Genomic DNA, 17285 nt, shown 5'->3' with positions numbered 1-17285 from the left:
AATTACAAAGAAATGGAGTTTATTCCCTTCATTCTGACTTCTCTCAGTCTTAATAGATAAGGAATTGCATCCAGGTCTCTGCTCAAAAGTTGAAAACATAATTTCTCACAAAGACGAACCTCCTCATTTCTAGTTTGAAGGTTTGTTGCTGACCACTCAGTGCTATTGTGATTAACTAATGTATTCTCCAGTTTTTATCAGGCCAAAGAAAAATTTAAAAAAGAAATGAAGATTGAAGGATTTCTGTACAGTGACTTATCTGTACTAGCTTCTGATATCCCATATTTTCCACCAGAGGAAGAGGAAGAAAATTTGGAAGATGGAATTCACCTGGTTGTCTGTGTCCACGGATTGGATGGTAAGGCCAGGAAGAATTGCTATTTTTAAGTCATTTCAGTGTAAATTGCAAAAAAGGGACAGATGTCCAGCAAGTATTAAAGAATGGAGAATTTAGGTATTTGTATTAGCTAGGTATTTATTCCTTATTATGCTATTTGGTCCGTTGTAATAAAGAATCCATGAGAATATTAAATATTGCTGCTAATATATGGGGTCCTGCTATCTGTTGTTGTGTTTTGGTTTTTTGGTTTTTGTTGTTTTGGTTTTTTTTAACAGCAATCTACACCAAAGCCCATCAGTCTTCCTGTGAACAGGCAGAGTGCATTGCAGTAACTCCTTGTCTTTCCACAGATGCTTGATTGTTTTGCAGCATGTCCTCAGGAGGGAAATGTTATTTAAACCCCCAAAATACTGTTATAGATTAGATAGAGGCTGACTTTATAAAGTGAGTGAATAAAAGTCATTCTTCACTGCAGAGGAAGCAGTTCTTGGGGTTTTTAATGTATATGCTTTCTAAGCAGGAAACAGTTATGTTAAATGTAAACTTTCTCTTGGCAAATTGTCAATATCAATTAGAAAGGTGTAGATGTTAACACTGAAACTACAGAGAAAAAGTGGAAGAGGCTCTGCTATTTAAAAAAAAAAAAAAAAAAAAGAAAAACAAACACTGGCTTGTGCCAGGACTATTTGCAATTTAGTATCTCAGTAGCAGGAATGCCCTTCTCATTAGGTAGTGGTACCTTCTTTACCCACAAAAATTTCAGAAGACTTTGGAATTCCTAGTACAGAATGAGACAGTTCTCAAAATATTAGGAGTCTGATAGTATTTGAGCACCAGCTCTAATTGTGAATACATGATGGGCCACTCTGCATCTGAAGGTACAGCCCTACAGCCCAGCACAGGTATTGAGGTGTCCCTGGGGGCCTCACCTGAGCTTGCTGTCTTTTTGTCTTACTTCTGCTATTATTCAGCAAATAGAGGGCAGATTTATTCTAGACCTGATCTTTGCCCTTTCTAACCCACTATTTATGCAGTCCCCACAGAGGCAGGTGAGGTTCAGCCCACCTGGGCAGGCTGTGGGAATTCCTGCTCTCTTGCTGTTTCAATGCATAATCCTGAGGTGTGATAATGTTCTTAGCAGCACTTAGCAAGAGCTCCATGGTGTCAAGGTTGTTGTGTTAAATTGACTATATATTGGTTACTTTTCTGTTGGATTGCATCTAAAATACCATTTGTTCCTAGGTAACAGTGCAGATCTGCGGCTGGTAAAGACTTTTATTGAACTGGGACTTCCTGGTGGAAAACTGGACTTCCTAATGTCTGAAAGAAATCAGGTAGAACAGAGCTAATTTCTGTCTTCCTTTTGATTGCTGAAATAGTGCCTTCAGCAAAAGCGTTTTCACCACCTGAGTGAAACAAAAGCCCTGGGGAATTCAGGGAGTTTTATGTAGTATTTAGTGCAAAGGCTTGGTTCTATTCCTGTCTAATTTGATAGGGTGTTCAAACCTATTGGAAAATATCCCTGGCATTAAAGTCAAAGGCAATGACATTAGCAGTAATAGGACTAGACCTCAGAGGAAAAAAACGGATTTATCCTGCCAGTTTGCAAACTTGGCAGCCTGGTGCCTCTGCAACACAGCACCAACAGAAAGCAGCACGTTTAGTGGTGCTAAATTCCTTGAGGATGTGAAATATCCAGCAGGTGTCAGCTCCCTTTGCTGAGAATGAAAGAGAAAGATTCTTTGCTGCATCAGCCATTGTTTCTCCTGTTGCAGTGTTTGTGGGATTTATTTCCTTGAATGATAAAGAAATGTCTTCCAGAAAAATTGATTGCTGGTCTAGGTAGAGAAACAGAAATGAATCCTGTGCTTTGCCTGGCAGTGGAGCCATATTTACGACCAAAGGCCTAACTTTATGCACAAGATAAGGATTTCCATTGTGCAGTCAGAAACATTATTCTGATTTATGAGTACCTGAGAAACCTGAGTTAAAACTTTCTAACCTTGTTTGTTCAAAAGCTTTTATATTTTGAAGTGGCTGGTTGGTGTTCCTGTGTGAACTTGCCACTTCCAGCGCACAGCTCTGTCAGCAGCAGAACTGGAGAGTGAATGTAAGCAAGGTGAAAATAGTCAGGAGAACACTTCACACTTCCATCAAGGCCTCTTCCAAGAGAAGAGAATGTTTTCAGAGAATGAAACATACAATATTTGTATTTCTCCAGAGTCCATAATGGAAACTATTTAGAGATCTTATTGTCTGGGAAAGTGGGGAAGTTCTCACAGCACTGGAAGTGGAACGTAGGTGACTTGATGGCTATTTTAATGTTATAAAGCATCTCATCACTGTTTTTCCCTTCTCTGAGAACCACACTGAAAATGACCCAAGAAACCAGTCATTTAGCTGGTTTGCTTTATAGAGAAAAATTCAAATCACTTTTTTAGGCATTTATTTGTGATGCATTTGACAAGCTCAGTCAGGCTGAAATGACAGTAAAGAATGGAGATATAATCAGGTGAAATATGACACTTGACATATTTTGGTTATGATTAACATTCGGGCTGATATTCTTGCACTTTTAAACAACATGAAAGGTTTGGGATAATGAGCCTAGGAGGAAATTATTAATTATCAATGCAGACAAAACAAACAAGCAGAAGGTTACTGGACTGTTTTTAGTTTATGAGAACATTTATTTTAAGTCTGTGCTGCAAAGTGAATATCGACATGTTTTCCTGTGCAAGAGCTGCAATTAGCAAGATGAGTTGTGTCACAAAAGCATTAATTACTCATATGTTTCAAAAGCATTAATTAATCATTTCTTTACTCTGAATAGCTGTTCCAACATTTGATGATTGTTTTGTGACATCTCATTAGTTAGGAGTTTGATTTAGAGTCCTGTTGGATCGCCAAATTACAAAATTCTGAATAAGATCTGCCTGTAATTGTATAGACTGGAAATATATTGCTTGTTTTATTGTCTCACAACTGGCAGTACTGTTGCAAGCAACAAATTATTCGTCTGTTTCTCGCACTCATTCTCTTACTGATGACTGTTGAATAACAAATAACACACAGCATTTGATTGAGATAGCCAAATAATTTTGTGATTACATCCTTAGCATCAACATAACCCTCGTGTCAACGTATAATCCTGTAAAGTATTTTGTTGTAGTAATCTGTTGAATCCTAAATGCCAAAAGCTTTTCTTTCATGTGCAGACCTTGGTATCTAGAGCAGCTGAGCATTAGCAGCTCTCACCAGTGTCAAGTCAGGCTGCTTTAGCGTCATGCTTATGATTCTGGAATCACTCAGCAACCTCTCTCAAAGGAGAACTTCAGTTTAAAATAGGATCTGGAGACTGAGAAAAATCTCTCTTCTTCCCCCTTGAGCATGTAAAAAGAAAATTTGCACTGTTTTTTTACATTTCTGCTTGAATTTGACTTTAAAAATAACATCAGTCTGCAAGAAGTGTAATATATTTTAATTCATGAACTCATTTAATTTTTCAACAGACTGATACTTTTGCTGATTTTGATACAATGACTGACCGGTTATTGGATGAAATTATTCAGCATATCCAGTTGTACAACCTCTCCATATCCCGAATAAGGTAAGCTTTATTAGATAACAAATAGTGTGCAACTGTTTGAGTTACATGAGCAACATCCAGTGAAATTAGCTTTTCCTAAAGTGCCCTGTGTCAAAACCCATTGAATCAGTGATATTAATTTTTACATTCTTATAGATGAGAATGAAAGATTCTGATGAAAGAGAATCTTGTAGGCAAAAAAAAACGTTAAATGATAACTAAAGGATCTTATTGAAAGTCCTGACAGAGTCTTCCCTCCAGAGCCATTTGTGCCATCTTTGTGTTTATTTCAAAGGAAACACAGATGGGTTTCTTAATAATGTAATTCTTTCTTTCCCAACAGTTTTATTGGACATTCCCTTGGTAATGTCATCATTCGATCTGTACTAACTCGCCCCAGGTTTCGCTATTACCTCAACAAGTTACACACCTTCCTGTCCCTCTCTGGGCCTCACCTGGGAACCCTTTATAACAACAGCACTTTGGTTAGTACAGGTAAGAGTTGATGGGAAAGTTGACTGGCTGTGGTCCACATCAGAGTGCATGAGAGGGCAACAACTGGATGTAGGAATTTATTGTAATATGACTTGTACCTTGAAGTTTGGGAAAATATTTGATGAAGACTTCAAACGTTCAAACTTCAGAAAACAAATTTCAATTTTAATATCTATAAGGTCCATCATATTGCTCCCTGGAAAGCTCAGGGGTGTGCAGCAGTGAGAGATGAGCCTTAGTTTCCACTTAGTCTCCCACTTCTCTGTTGCAAATAAAGAGGCATCTCCATGAAAAAGATGGAGATGAAAAAGCGACATTATTATGGAAATGGAATGTCCCACGTTTCAGTCTTCCTGAGTATTTTTCTGACTACCATGAGACAACCGCAGAATCATAGAATAGTTTGGGTTGGAAGGGCCCTTAAAGATCATCTAGTTCCACCCCTGCTATGAGCAGGGACATCCCCAATTAGAACAGTTTGCTCCAAGCCTTGTTCAACCTGACCTTGATTATTTCCAGGCATGAGACATTTGCCACCTCTCTGGGAAACCTTTTCCAGCACCTCACCACCATCATTATAAAGAATTTCTTCCTTATATATAGCCTAAATCTACCCTCTTTTAGTTTAAAACTGCTGCCTCTATCCTGTGAGACCCTTAGACTTTTCTCCCTGTTAATTAGGAGTGTAAGAACAAACAAGACTTCTAGAAAATTACAGTGCTATCCTTACTATAGGCACATGTCTTTAACTCTCCTGCTTGATGATTTAGGAAGGATAAAAATATGCACCAATTTTCATTCCAGGTCTATGGCTAATGCAGAAGTTAAAAAAGTCAGGGTCACTTTTGCAACTGACCTTCAGGGACAACGCGGATCTACGCAAGTGTTTCCTCTATCAGCTCAGCCAAAAAACGGGTGAGTGGGGCTTGATGAGACTTGCAAATGCCAAGGGCTATTCCATGGGCTTGTGCAGGATTGTCCTATTCTCCAGGGAGCTAAGGAAATCTGCATTTTGTCAATGATCTTTCTTTAAACATGCTTTTTTGAAGGGTTGCCCTGTCTAAAATCTAATATCAATTTCATCTGCGCATTTTTTTCTGTGAAAGTTATCAGATAACGTCTTTGCCAAAGTGTTAGTGTTAAATAAGACCTTCGTGCTGTAGTAAACATGCACCTGAGCTTATATTCTGTGAGAAAGAAACATCATTCTTGACCGGCCATCATTCCTTAATTTATGCTATGAGATGAACACCATTTTTCCTCTTTTATTATTTTTTTGTAAGTTTAACATCTCTTGTCTCTGGGAAATATGACTCTGTGAGATGAAGAGCAAATTTTATTCATGTCTATACTGACACTTCTGTACTACAGAGAGAGATGTATGGCCTCACACTAGAAAAATTATGTCTGAATAGAGAATCTTTTCTCCTATTCTTTAGTCTGTCATGAATAAATTAAATAAATCAAGTGTTTCTTGAGAAAAGAATGCAAGCGTGATCCTTCTGTTGAAGCAGTTGTTTTCTTTTAAGTTATTTTTAATAATGAGTGTGAGCAAACTGGTGCTAAGTAGGTAGTGACAAGGTCACTACTTGAAGTTTAATTCTTTTCTCATACTTTTGTACACTGCTAATAGGAAACAAAGACTATGTTAATATAAATAGAACATCTAAATCTCACAGATATGCTACATAACTCAATCAATGACAGGAAGCTGATGTAAATTGGTGTTATTTGAATTTTCCCTTTGATTCCCTAGTTCTTATTTCCATGGAATATAGCTGATAACTGCTTTACTACTGTCAAGTTAAAATAAAATTGAGTCTACACAAAAAGTTCATTTTAACTTCCCAAGCAATGAATTCCCAAGCATGTGTAGTGAGTCAAAGCAATTTGCTGCTTGTTAGCTTGGTAGACTGGAGATATAAGAGGCTATAAATGCATGTGCTGTCCTTGAAAGTGGAGAAAGCAGAAATTTAAATGTGAAGAGAATTGTCTGTAAAGTCAGAATCACCTGGATAGATGCTTAGGCAAAATATCTGAAGATATAGACATGTCCATATGTGAATATATGAGCTGGCATACTGATTCTATAGAGAGATGTCCCTACCCTGGCATCCTGCTCCCAAAAGAAGTGGGGAGAACCTAGAGAGGGAGAAATGCCAGAAGCAGTGCTGTGCTTACATTGCCAGATGACTCTTTAAGCCTCCACAATTTCTGGCTTTCTTATTAAAGTAGATGTCCCTGCTACCTTTCAATCTCCTTAACAAGTGTTCCTCGTGCTTGTTGTGAAAACAAAAATCAAAACAAAATCCACAATAAAATATTCTTCCCTGTTGAACCTCTTCACACAAGGTTTTAGTTATGGTAACACTCACTGGGGCTTCTATCTTTTACTTCAGACTGAATTTGCAGACTCAGTTGGTTTGATTTCACAAGAAGAAAATGATAAACACCTTAAGACAGGTTTTGTAAAGGCAGCCAGCAGGACTTTTCATTGTGGTGGTGATGGTCAGATTTTCTATGAAAGTCTAGAAATCATAGTTGTGGAATCATAGAGACATGGATGGGCCTTCAAGATCATCTGGCTCCAATTCCCTGCAATGGGCAGGGACTCCTTCCACTAGACCAGGCAGCTAAAAGCCCCATCCAGCCTGGCTCTGGTTCTGGACCACTTTCCCATAAGAGAGAGGGAAAGATGAAGGACAAACCCACAGCTCTTCTGTGTTCAGGATATTCTCTGAACAAGTAGGTTATGTCATCAATATCCATTTTCTTGCGTTTCTGTTAAATGTGGGTGATGGAGAACTCAAGTGACCGTAGACAGGTCAAACAGCAGGAGCTTATCAGTTGCCCCATTAGCTCCAGGGAAGAGGCAGGATGTAGGGTTTTCAGTTGTTGTACCACCAGTGTGGATTTGTCAAGTGACTGCTGCATACAGAGACTGGATGGACCCTAAGACTCATTCAACACCAATGTAACAGTGTGATATTATAGCAATTCTTTTTCTTCTCTATTTTGTTTGAGAATTGTACTAATTTATGGTGTTATTTTTGAACTTGATCATGTTTAGAGGTATAAATATTTGCAAGAATAAGGTTTTAATGAAAGTTTTTTTTACAGACAGTCCTTACTTTTCCTTGTTGACATACAATTAATATGTGTGTGTTGATAAGTAACAAATAGTTCACAGAAGCAACAGAAATGTGTATAAGCTGTTATGAATATTTTTAATATCCTGTTGCATGTTTTAATAATTATAATCTATTTTGCACTGTAGGTTTTCAAAAGCTTTTGAACATGAAATAATCATGCTGACAATCATACAATCAAGCTGTATTATTTTTCATCACTGTACTTGTGATTAATGTATTTAATATGTTTGCCATAGGTCTTCAGTACTTTAAAAATGTTGTGTTAGTGGCCTCACCCCAAGACAGATACGTACCTTTTCATTCAGCAAGAATAGAAATGTGCAAAAATGCACTTAAGGACAGACACACAGGTATGTTTAAGTTCATTTATATATTCCCAAGGCTGCTGAAGAATTGCATTTCTGTGCAACTGAGGTCATTACATTAGAAGGGTTTTTCATCAACATGATGAAAACTGAAATGTTTATTTGATAAGGAAGAAAGTGTTCGTTTCCCACAGGAAATTACTGAAATCAATAAAAGAAGCTTTTCAAGAAGCTCTTTTCCTGATGAAAACAAATTTCAATCAGGTCATAATCAAAGGTTTCTTACTGCTTCCTCCCCTTCCCTCTAATTTTTCTTTTAGATGATAAAACTAGCTCTTGACAATGTTTTAATGTAGTCTACTGATTTACTTGTACTGTCTCCTCTTTCTTTCACATAATGAAATCTTTCTCAACACATACAAAGTAAGGAGGGTTTCCCTTTGTTTGTAATAGAGTTTAAATGACTGCAAGATAATTTAAGGGACAGATCCAAAATAATTTTTTTGTAATAAAATCTGTAAAACACATTAGGACTCACACCACCAGAGGCCCTCCTGTGAGCTCAGGCTGTGTGTATTGCTTTTGTTATTAGCAGTCTTGTTCATTTATAAAATGTTTCATGGCCTCAGTTTGATGCCACATCCAGGAATAATGTTCAGTGCAATTTCATACCCATTTCACATACGTGATTACTTAGAAATGGAGGTATTCTTTGGAAGCAGAAAGAGACACACAGGTCCAATAATCAGCATAGTTGCCTTCACACCTCTTACTTAAATGACAGCTCTTTCTACCTACTTCAGACATTAATTAAAAGGAAATTCTTCAACTCACCTACAGCAGTTGTTCCTTGGGTACATATTTATCTAATAGAAGGGAAATCATTACATTTATCAATACATCAGATCATTTATCTGCAAATGTTTCCTGAGCCATTGTTTCTGCCCCTATAAACACCTCAACTATCTCTACATTATTCCTTTCCTGCATTAGAATCAGCAGAGAAATCCAAATGGACTTGTGTCATGCCAGACCCTCTCACATTTGAATTTATAGCCAGTATGAGTCCAACCCCACTCCCTTAAAAGAAGCATGAGCATTTTCTTCACTGACAGAGGAAAGGCTGAGGATGTCCCAGGCTCATGCTAAGCAGCTTCAGCAGATCCCTCCTCATGGCCAGTACCTCCATTAGATGAGCACTGTATGGCTGCATGTGGCCCATGTTGATGGAGTGACAAAACTATCCTTTGTCTCCTAAAAAAGGAAAAAAAGCCCAGATGTTTCTTTCCTCAGTTAGGTAAAAAGACACCTCATAGGACCTTGTGGACTTCACCTCAAACTTAAGGATAGCCAATTGGACAGAAGCCAGAAAGTCCCACCTAAGCAATTGATTAGAAAAGGAAGAGAACAAAGAAACTAATTGCTGTTGTGGGGTATTTTACGAGGAGCAAGAACCTTTTGCACTTGGCTCAGTGTTTCTCTGTAAAGAGTTTTGTTATTTTGCCTTTTATTAAAACTTTTCTGTTTCCAACACGACCACAGAAGCCATCCTGCTGATTTTATGCCTTCTAAGGTAGCTGAACTATCTTGGGTGTGATATAAATCTCCAAGAGCTTATAAGACCTAGCTCAAAGAAACCATATATCAGAGCACCACTCTGGTATACCTGGCAAATCTTTGAACTGGATTGCTGTCTCTTTCATTTATTTTGGCCTTGCTTTCATTTTCCTTCTTACTGAGACTGTAATTAAATGACACTGGAAGAAAAGAGAGGATCTGGGAGCTTTGGTGTGTAGTTGTGATATCTCAACCCTTTTTCAGGTCCTGTTTATGCAGAAATGATCAACAACCTTCTCCAGCCTTTGATTGGGGCCAAGGACTGCACGTTGATCAGACACAACGTGTTCCACGCTCTGCCTAACACCGCCAACACGTTGATAGGCCGGGCTGCCCACATTGCTGTGCTGGACTCCGAACTTTTCCTGGAGAAGTTTTTCCTCGTGGCAGGACTCAACTACTTCAAATAGTGCCTGAAGTACAGGGTAACAGAGGCCAACCTTTCCATTGGGTGGAGGACACTTCCTTAGGCAACAGAGTGCAATGTTAGAAATGAGATCAGGTGGGACTTCCAAACTTTCCATTTCCATTTCTCTTTTGGAGAATAAAGTGCTATGGCTTTAAGGCATTCAAGCTTCCAAGTATTGGTGCTTTTGGAAGAAATAAATATTTCTCTTCAGTTTCTATGTTTTTTGTCCACATAAAGACATGAGCCACTTCTGAAGTACAGAATCAGAATAAGAAGGTTAATTCTCTAAATGTGATTGGACCAATATAATTCCCATTTCTTTTGAATATTAAACCAGGAACTTGTCTATCCTTGATTTACTGTATTAACAAAGCTCTACATTTGTAGCACTTCTGGGGTAGTTAACACACAAGGAAACAAGTGTATGTGAACTCAGGTTTAAACCTTCTTTGTGATGAACTGAAAAGTCTGAAAACCATTTATGAAAGTTTCAGTCTTTCTGTTTGATGGAAGAAAATATTTGAATGGTTCCATTACTGGTAATACTTTGTAACATACAAATTGTACATTCAAATGATGGAAAGAAGCAAAATATTTTACATAGAATGAAAAAATATTGATATTTGTCTTTAAAAAGAAGCCCCAGCTGTATTTTGGGAAGAATTAATTTGTGTTACAAGCTGCCAAACCAAGAGGACTATATTGGATTACTTGTTAAATATCAGTGGCATCTGTTAACATTTCTTCTGTTTACGTTTATAGAGGATCATAACTGACTGTGTTACAATCCTAAAGTTAAAATTTTTACGTTGGCATTTGTATCTAAGTTCATTTGTTCCAAAAATTTTCTTTTTTTTTAAAAATTTATTACACTGATATGGAATTCAGTCTAGCCAGTTATACGCTTGAAAACCCCAAATATTTGGAAAAATAAAGGCTGGAGATATAGAATCGTAAGGAGTGTGGAAAGCTTTAAAAATATAAGAATGTCTTAAGATCCTCTGCAATACTCTCTACATGCTTTGTTAATGCCCATTTGCAGTGCTGTATACAGTCCTAATTATTATATGGTTACAGCTGGTTGAACTATTTAAAACTTTATTCATGCAATGTTATCTAGGTTGTTTTTAAGAGTTTTGAAAAAGAACATATTTCCCAATTATTAATTTTTTTATTAAATTTATAGTAGGATTTTTATCACAAAGTTATCAGATTTAAAGTGACAAATTTCAATAACTTTCTGTGCATTTTCATAACATTTTCATGAATTTTCAATGTCACAGGAGTTTTTTGAAAAAAGAGAAAGCGAATAATTCTTCACAATTATTTTTGTTTAGAAGGCAGGCAATTTTTTAAAACAACTACAATTTGTTTAAAAATGAAAATGAACAAATCTCCATATATTCTAGCAATGACTATAAAAAATTACACAGTTGGGTTTAGGTGTCAAGACTCCCATCAGTAAACTAAGATCAAGATGGTGGGGATTTCTGAAATAAGAGAATACAAAATGAAAACAAAATACATCACAGCCACAGGGAAATATTTGTAGTTGCAAAAAGTAAAACTATTTTTTTCTCAAAAGAAAAAAAAGTGAAAACCACAAAATTACTTCAAGAAAAGAGTTTATGCTGGTAAAGGAAAAAGACTGGCTTGATAACTGATGCATGTTTTTAAAATAGGAAGGAGAAAGAAGGTAAATACCAAAAGGTGAGACTAAATCACCTAAAAAGAAGTATTACACATAAAATCCTTGTGCCCTCATAGAGGCAGAAATTCTATGGGAACAATTCCATGGTGTGATTCAATGTTGACAAGTTTCTTAAACAATACCTCAGTACTTGAATTAAATAGGTACATACTATTGTGTCTCACTCTCTCTCTCTTTTTCTCTTTTTTCCTTACAGATTGACTGTTAAATGTTAACAGTCAGTTCTACTCAGTTAACAAATGAATTCTATCAGGAAACCTGTGGTTTCCACTTCTTGTTTGGGAATTCTTTCTCACTTTTTTGCCTCAGCAGTCTAGTGCCAGCTGCACAGACATATCACAACTTCTTCCTCAGTAAATTGTCTGCAGAATTTTAAATATAATGGGACATGGAGGTTGAGCTGTTATATAGTGCAGCCCTTTTGAGCCAGGAGTAGTACTCCTTTATGGAAAAACAGGAAAGAAAAGCAACTTCTAACCATAAGCAACCTCCAGTGTGCTGTGTGAGGGTCTAGTCCACTTGTAGAAAATGTTCATGAGTCTGCAAACTGAAAATTTTGAAAAACATTTAGAAAGAAGTGACTTTACACCTCTATACATGCCTGCTGTGTGAGTGTACACAGTCTATTCAAAGAAGTTTGCTTATTTCCAGATCTCACTCACCAGCTCTCACAGTCCTGGGTCTGACAAAAAACCAGTGTAGCTGTTCTTATACTCAGATTGCTTTGGACAGCATTCCCAGACTTCTGTTTGCATGACTCTGAGAGAATGGACATGGGAAAAGGTCTCTGCTTTGGTGCAGGAGGTGATGGGTGTTTCCAAGTTCACTTTGGTGTTCTGTACTCCCACCAGTGCTTTGACTGATGGATAAATATACCTAAAGATGTCAGGGTTCCTATTCATATAGAATCCTCTGATGGCTCAGTCAGATTTCAGAGTTGGAGTTGGATGGTTTATAGACTTGGATCAGGTCCACATAACTGACATCTTGTGCAGTATGGAAGAAAGCTCCTGTGGAACATCATAAAAATCTGGGAAGTATCATTCCTGTCAAATGATAAGACACAGATTTTATCATCCTTGGCAGAACACTGTGGGGTATATTGGCAGTAGTGGTCTAGTTGAGCTTCCATTTTAAGTTCTCAGAATAGCCTCCCTCACTTTTTCTTCTTTTATTCTTTTTAGTGGGATATTGCCTCTAGGTACTATGAATCCACTCAATTTTATGACAATACTGCAAAGAAATCTCCATTATCATTATAATATAAATAATATATAAGTTCTTGTACTTCATCAAAGTATAGTCACCAGCATGGACTTATTTTCCATGGAAAGAAATTATAAATCATAATCATAAAAATTAGCAAAGTGCCCAGTTAGCATCTTTGTTTTTGTCACAACCTTTGGAATTTCAATATATTGTCCTTTCACATAAAGCCTTTTAAAATACATTTAAGTACGTTTGCAGTATTTCTGCAAGGATTTTCCTCACAAACTACACAAATCCCCTTTGGCTTCCTCTATCTATGGGGGCAGGGCTTAAACTCTTCAGTGAAGTATTCATATTCATAGCGGAATAAGAGTTTTTCAGGACCTTGGACAGAGGGACAAACGTGTTTTTCTTTTATATCTTGTTAATATTAATGTCAGCTGTATTTGAAGTGAAACTCCCTTCAATTCTAAAGGATTCTTCAGTTAAGTAAAAAACAAACCCAGCATTCTAAGGCTGTTTTTTTTTAGCATCTAAAAAGCTTAAAACTAGTAAGGAGAAGGATCTCCAGCAGGTGAAGTGCATTTGGCTATTGAGGCTTTCTGGCATCAGAGGTGAAGTGTGGGCTGTAGCCCAGATGAGCAAGTTCTTTGAGGGGAAGGTGATAGCCCATGTGAAAAGAGGAGCAGAGCCAGCAGATGTCAAAGCTTTGAAAGACAGAGACAAAGATAGAGGGATGGAAGAAAGACAAGAAGTTCCTGAAGCAGACTATAACACTTAAGAGGACTGAAATGTTAAAATGAATTTAAGAACTTGAAAACAGTGTGGTTATAAAATATCCATATAATATCTATATATCTATAATTCGATGATCATGCCTTTATTAATAGCTGAATAAATTTTTCTCTGATATTCTACATCTCCTAGAGCCCATTTCTCCCCAATTTGAAAATAATTTAATATCTTCTGAAATTGATTTTTTAAAGTAACGAAGGAGAGAAATTGCAGCATTGACTAAGTGTGTGTAGATGAGGGACAGAATAGTAAGTTCCTTCTGCATCTGGGCTAAGGATTTTCAAGGAGTTGGTTTTCAATCTTGTGGAAAAAGAGAACCCCATCTCCCGAATCATTTGGAATTTTTTCTTCTTGGAGAATTATGGATTTTTTCCTGTTTAATTTACTCACCTAATTTGTGCTTAAAAACTTGTTGTGAAATGAATTTGTTCTACTAAAATAAAAGGCCTAATTTCTCTCTGTAGTCAGTGAAGAGAGGTGGGTGCTACTGAAAATCTGCAGGAGTGATCCTGATTTGTGCTTTGGTAGCATTTAGGGTTATTTATCTCCATTCCTTATCAAGGTAATTTATAATGAGACTCACTTTCTGGGTGTCTAAGACATCAACAGGAACTGGAGGGTCAGCATTTGTGGACTGGATTACTTCAATTTTTCATACATAGGTGCAAGCTTTGACTTCATACCTTGACCAAAACCAGACATTTATGATATGAATGAGGCTCCTTTAAAATCTGTCAGGGAATGAGTCTTTTTCTGGCCTCCAATGAATGCTCATTTTCCCTTTAATGAATTAAAATCAAAATTTGTTTTCAAAATCAGGTCTGTTCACTAAAAATAGAGGAAATTGAAATTTTTTAGCTTTAAAGGATTATTTTCTCAAGACTTGAAACCTTAGCACAGAGTTTTGGAATTACCTACACAAATTCTGAGCACTATTTAACTTCAAAGCATTTCATAAATATCCACTGACCAATCCTCTTCACTGTTCCCTTGCCAGAAAAGAGCCACACTTGAGACAGAAAGCTATCACAAGACAGTGTGAAAACTGGGAATTCAAGTTTCCATTAGAATTTGTAGTTTTCTTCAGGGCTTTTTGCATGTTAAAAAAGAAAAAGGAAGTCCTCTTGCTTTCTGCCTCTGCACTTAAAATAGTGAGAGTGTTGATGAAGGAGAAAGATGAGAACTTCTAATAACAGGGTTAGACACTTGTGAAGTCTTATGCAAATATCCCATGAAATTTAATATATAATGAATAGTCATGGAGCATTTCTGAGGCAGTCTCAGCATGCCAATATGTGTCAGCCTAGCTGAACGATTATTTTCTTTGCGGACTTAAATTTCCATTTACAAATTATCATCAGAACAGCTTGACATATTTCACTCCAGCTGGTTATTTAGATGCAAAAGGTCATGTCCATAGAGAACTCTTATGGAGTGCTTTTCTTTATTTCAACACACATGCTCAGCAGTTTTGATAGTCAATGTTATTTTATTGACAGTTTCTTGCTAAATTTACATCCTCCTCCAAATTTTCAGTGTTTATTTAATCATTGAATTGTTTTTAAACTATAAACCAGAATAAATACAGGTCTGTTTGAGTTAGTGTTCATCTTCCTTAATGCAATTACTTTATGGCTGTAGTACCACAGTCTTAGGACAAATAACCACTGAATTAAAAATTAGACCATTGATGTTTGGAGTAATGAAATTCCTAATGGGGTGATTGATTAACTGCAGTTCACTCTCCTCTGGTTTGGTTTTGCCTTTGGGATCAAACATAACCACTGCAAGGTTCTGCCCCTGGCTTTGTTCATGGTTCCCTTAATTTGCAATTCCTTTGAGATGCCTAAATTGCCCTAAACTACTGTTCTTTGTCCAGACATTCCCATTTTCGCTTGATCACCTTTCCATGACCTGATTGTATCTCTTCCATGTACTGTGAAGTCTGTGCAGACAGGGATTCACAAATATATCCAGCACTGCCATTCCATTTCTCCTGGGGTGGGACATTGTGCTCTCACATTCATTCCAGTCAATTTTCTCAGTCCTTTATGAAGACTGCCATGCACCCATCCAGACGTGTTACAGATGACAGAATATTTTGTTTCAGAAGGAGCAGCTGGAAGTATCCCTGTATAATTCCTGTTCAAAGCAGGATTATCATGAATCTCATTGTAAGGTCAGCCATATATTTCTCTTGCTGGATATTAAAAACATCTGGTGATGGATATACTACAGCTACTCTGGAATACCTGCTCAATTGCTATATATCACTCCTAGGGAAAACAACCAAGCAAACAACAAAATTTTTTTTTTTTAAAAAATCCAATTTAAACTTTCTGAGCTGCAGCTTTTTCTGTTACCTTTTTTTATCCCACCTTTTTATTCCATGGGGTTGTTCTTGCTTCTGGTACAGTTGCAACTTCTTTTTCCATGCTTTCAGTCAGCTCTTTGTCACTTGGTATTTTTTGTGCTAGGCTAGACAAGCCTAATTCTGTCTGTGCTCAGAAGTTGTGTGTTAGAACCCCTCATTGTCTTGGCAATCTTTTGTTGGGCCCCTCAAGTTCCACAACCCTGAACTGGGTTTAAGAGGCACCAGGAACTGGTAAAGTGCATTGGATGGTTGCTCTGCTGCAGACTGGTGCCTTTTTCCTGCTCAGGAGGGCCTCTGGCTGCTGGCACTTATCCCATCCTCTCCCTGTCTGAGGCTTTAATCCAAAGAGATGGAGCTGTTCTCCTGTTGCCACAGCTGGAATCTTCCATCCTCCTCTGAATTAATTTTTACTTTGGGCACAGATATTGAGGAAGCCCAGTGTGACCAGGGCTGCTGATGTTTCTTCTCTGTTTTAGGAATCCTGTGTAATTCATCTGCACTTCCCCAAGAGAAATCCGTGCACTGAATAGAAATCCTTATGAGAAGAGTTTAATCAGTGTTAAACAGTTAGAATGCTTTAAATGCAGATGAGTCAGGCCTTCCCCTCATAGGACAGGAGCATAAAGAATAAATATGTATAAACTCATCTTATGCAAAAGGTCAGACTAAATTAACTTCCGCTACAGCCTTGAAACTTGATTTCTTTGCTTTTGAAAATTCAATTCTCTACTTTCACCCGAAGTGCTGCAAAATGCTCTTATCTGAGTAGCAACCTAACCATATCTTTCTGAAATGGATTTTCACATATGCATATGTATTCCATAAGTCCAATGTTTCTATGCTACTTGCATGGAGTTTCATGTCTTCAAGTATATTCTGCCTCTTCAAATGTGAAACTATGGTACAATGAACTCTTGCTATAATGCGCCATGCCTTCCAGTCTTTGAAAGATATCAGATACAAACACAGAAAAGTTATGCAAAAGAACAAAAAAAAAACAAAAACCCTCTTCGCCACATGAAAGTCCGGTCTTCGGTAATTGTCTTTTATTTTGGAGTGGGTGGTTGGAATATTGTGATGGCCTTGCTTTTTTTATTCATCTTGTAAATGGGGTTGCATTACTAACAGTTTTTGTGCTGAAAATTCCCATATTTCAAGCAACTAATTTAAGAAATTTATCACTCCTTCCTGAAAGCATAAGTGCTATTAGGAATCTACCTGTTCCAGCACTTACTTACTCTTTGCTACTTTTATATGGATAAGACTATGTGCATCATTTCCAGCTGTGC

General features: G+C 37.2%; 1 protein-coding gene across 5 annotated transcripts in view; it reads left to right on the top strand.

Annotated features, from left to right (window-relative positions):
• FAM135B (family with sequence similarity 135 member B) overlaps positions 1 to 17000 on the top strand; it is a 200287-nt gene extending 183287 nt beyond the window's left edge. For 4 of the 5 annotated variants that reach the window (XM_074557459.1, XM_014275756.3, XM_005479620.4 and 1 more), the window contains 7 exons: positions 192 to 358; positions 1583 to 1674; positions 3853 to 3950; positions 4273 to 4424; positions 5229 to 5339; positions 7813 to 7926; positions 9703 to 17000. In XM_074557459.1, the coding sequence (XP_074413560.1) occupies positions 192 to 358; positions 1583 to 1674; positions 3853 to 3950; positions 4273 to 4424; positions 5229 to 5339; positions 7813 to 7926; positions 9703 to 9908 (940 nt within the window). In that variant the 3' untranslated portion in view covers positions 9909 to 17000. Of the gene's footprint in view, positions 1 to 191; positions 359 to 1582; positions 1675 to 3852; positions 3951 to 4272; positions 4425 to 5228; positions 5340 to 7812; positions 7927 to 9702 lie in introns of those variants that run through there. The other variant, XR_012583565.1, reaches the window with a different exon arrangement.
• The last annotated feature ends 285 nt before the right edge of the window (positions 17001 to 17285 follow it).

This window comes from Zonotrichia albicollis, chromosome 1 (assembly GCF_047830755.1).
Source record: "Zonotrichia albicollis isolate bZonAlb1 chromosome 1, bZonAlb1.hap1, whole genome shotgun sequence".
Taxonomy (NCBI): domain Eukaryota; kingdom Metazoa; phylum Chordata; class Aves; order Passeriformes; family Passerellidae; genus Zonotrichia; species Zonotrichia albicollis.
The sequence above is the reverse complement of the archived record's forward strand: the minus strand, read 5'-3'. Positions and strand labels throughout refer to the sequence as shown.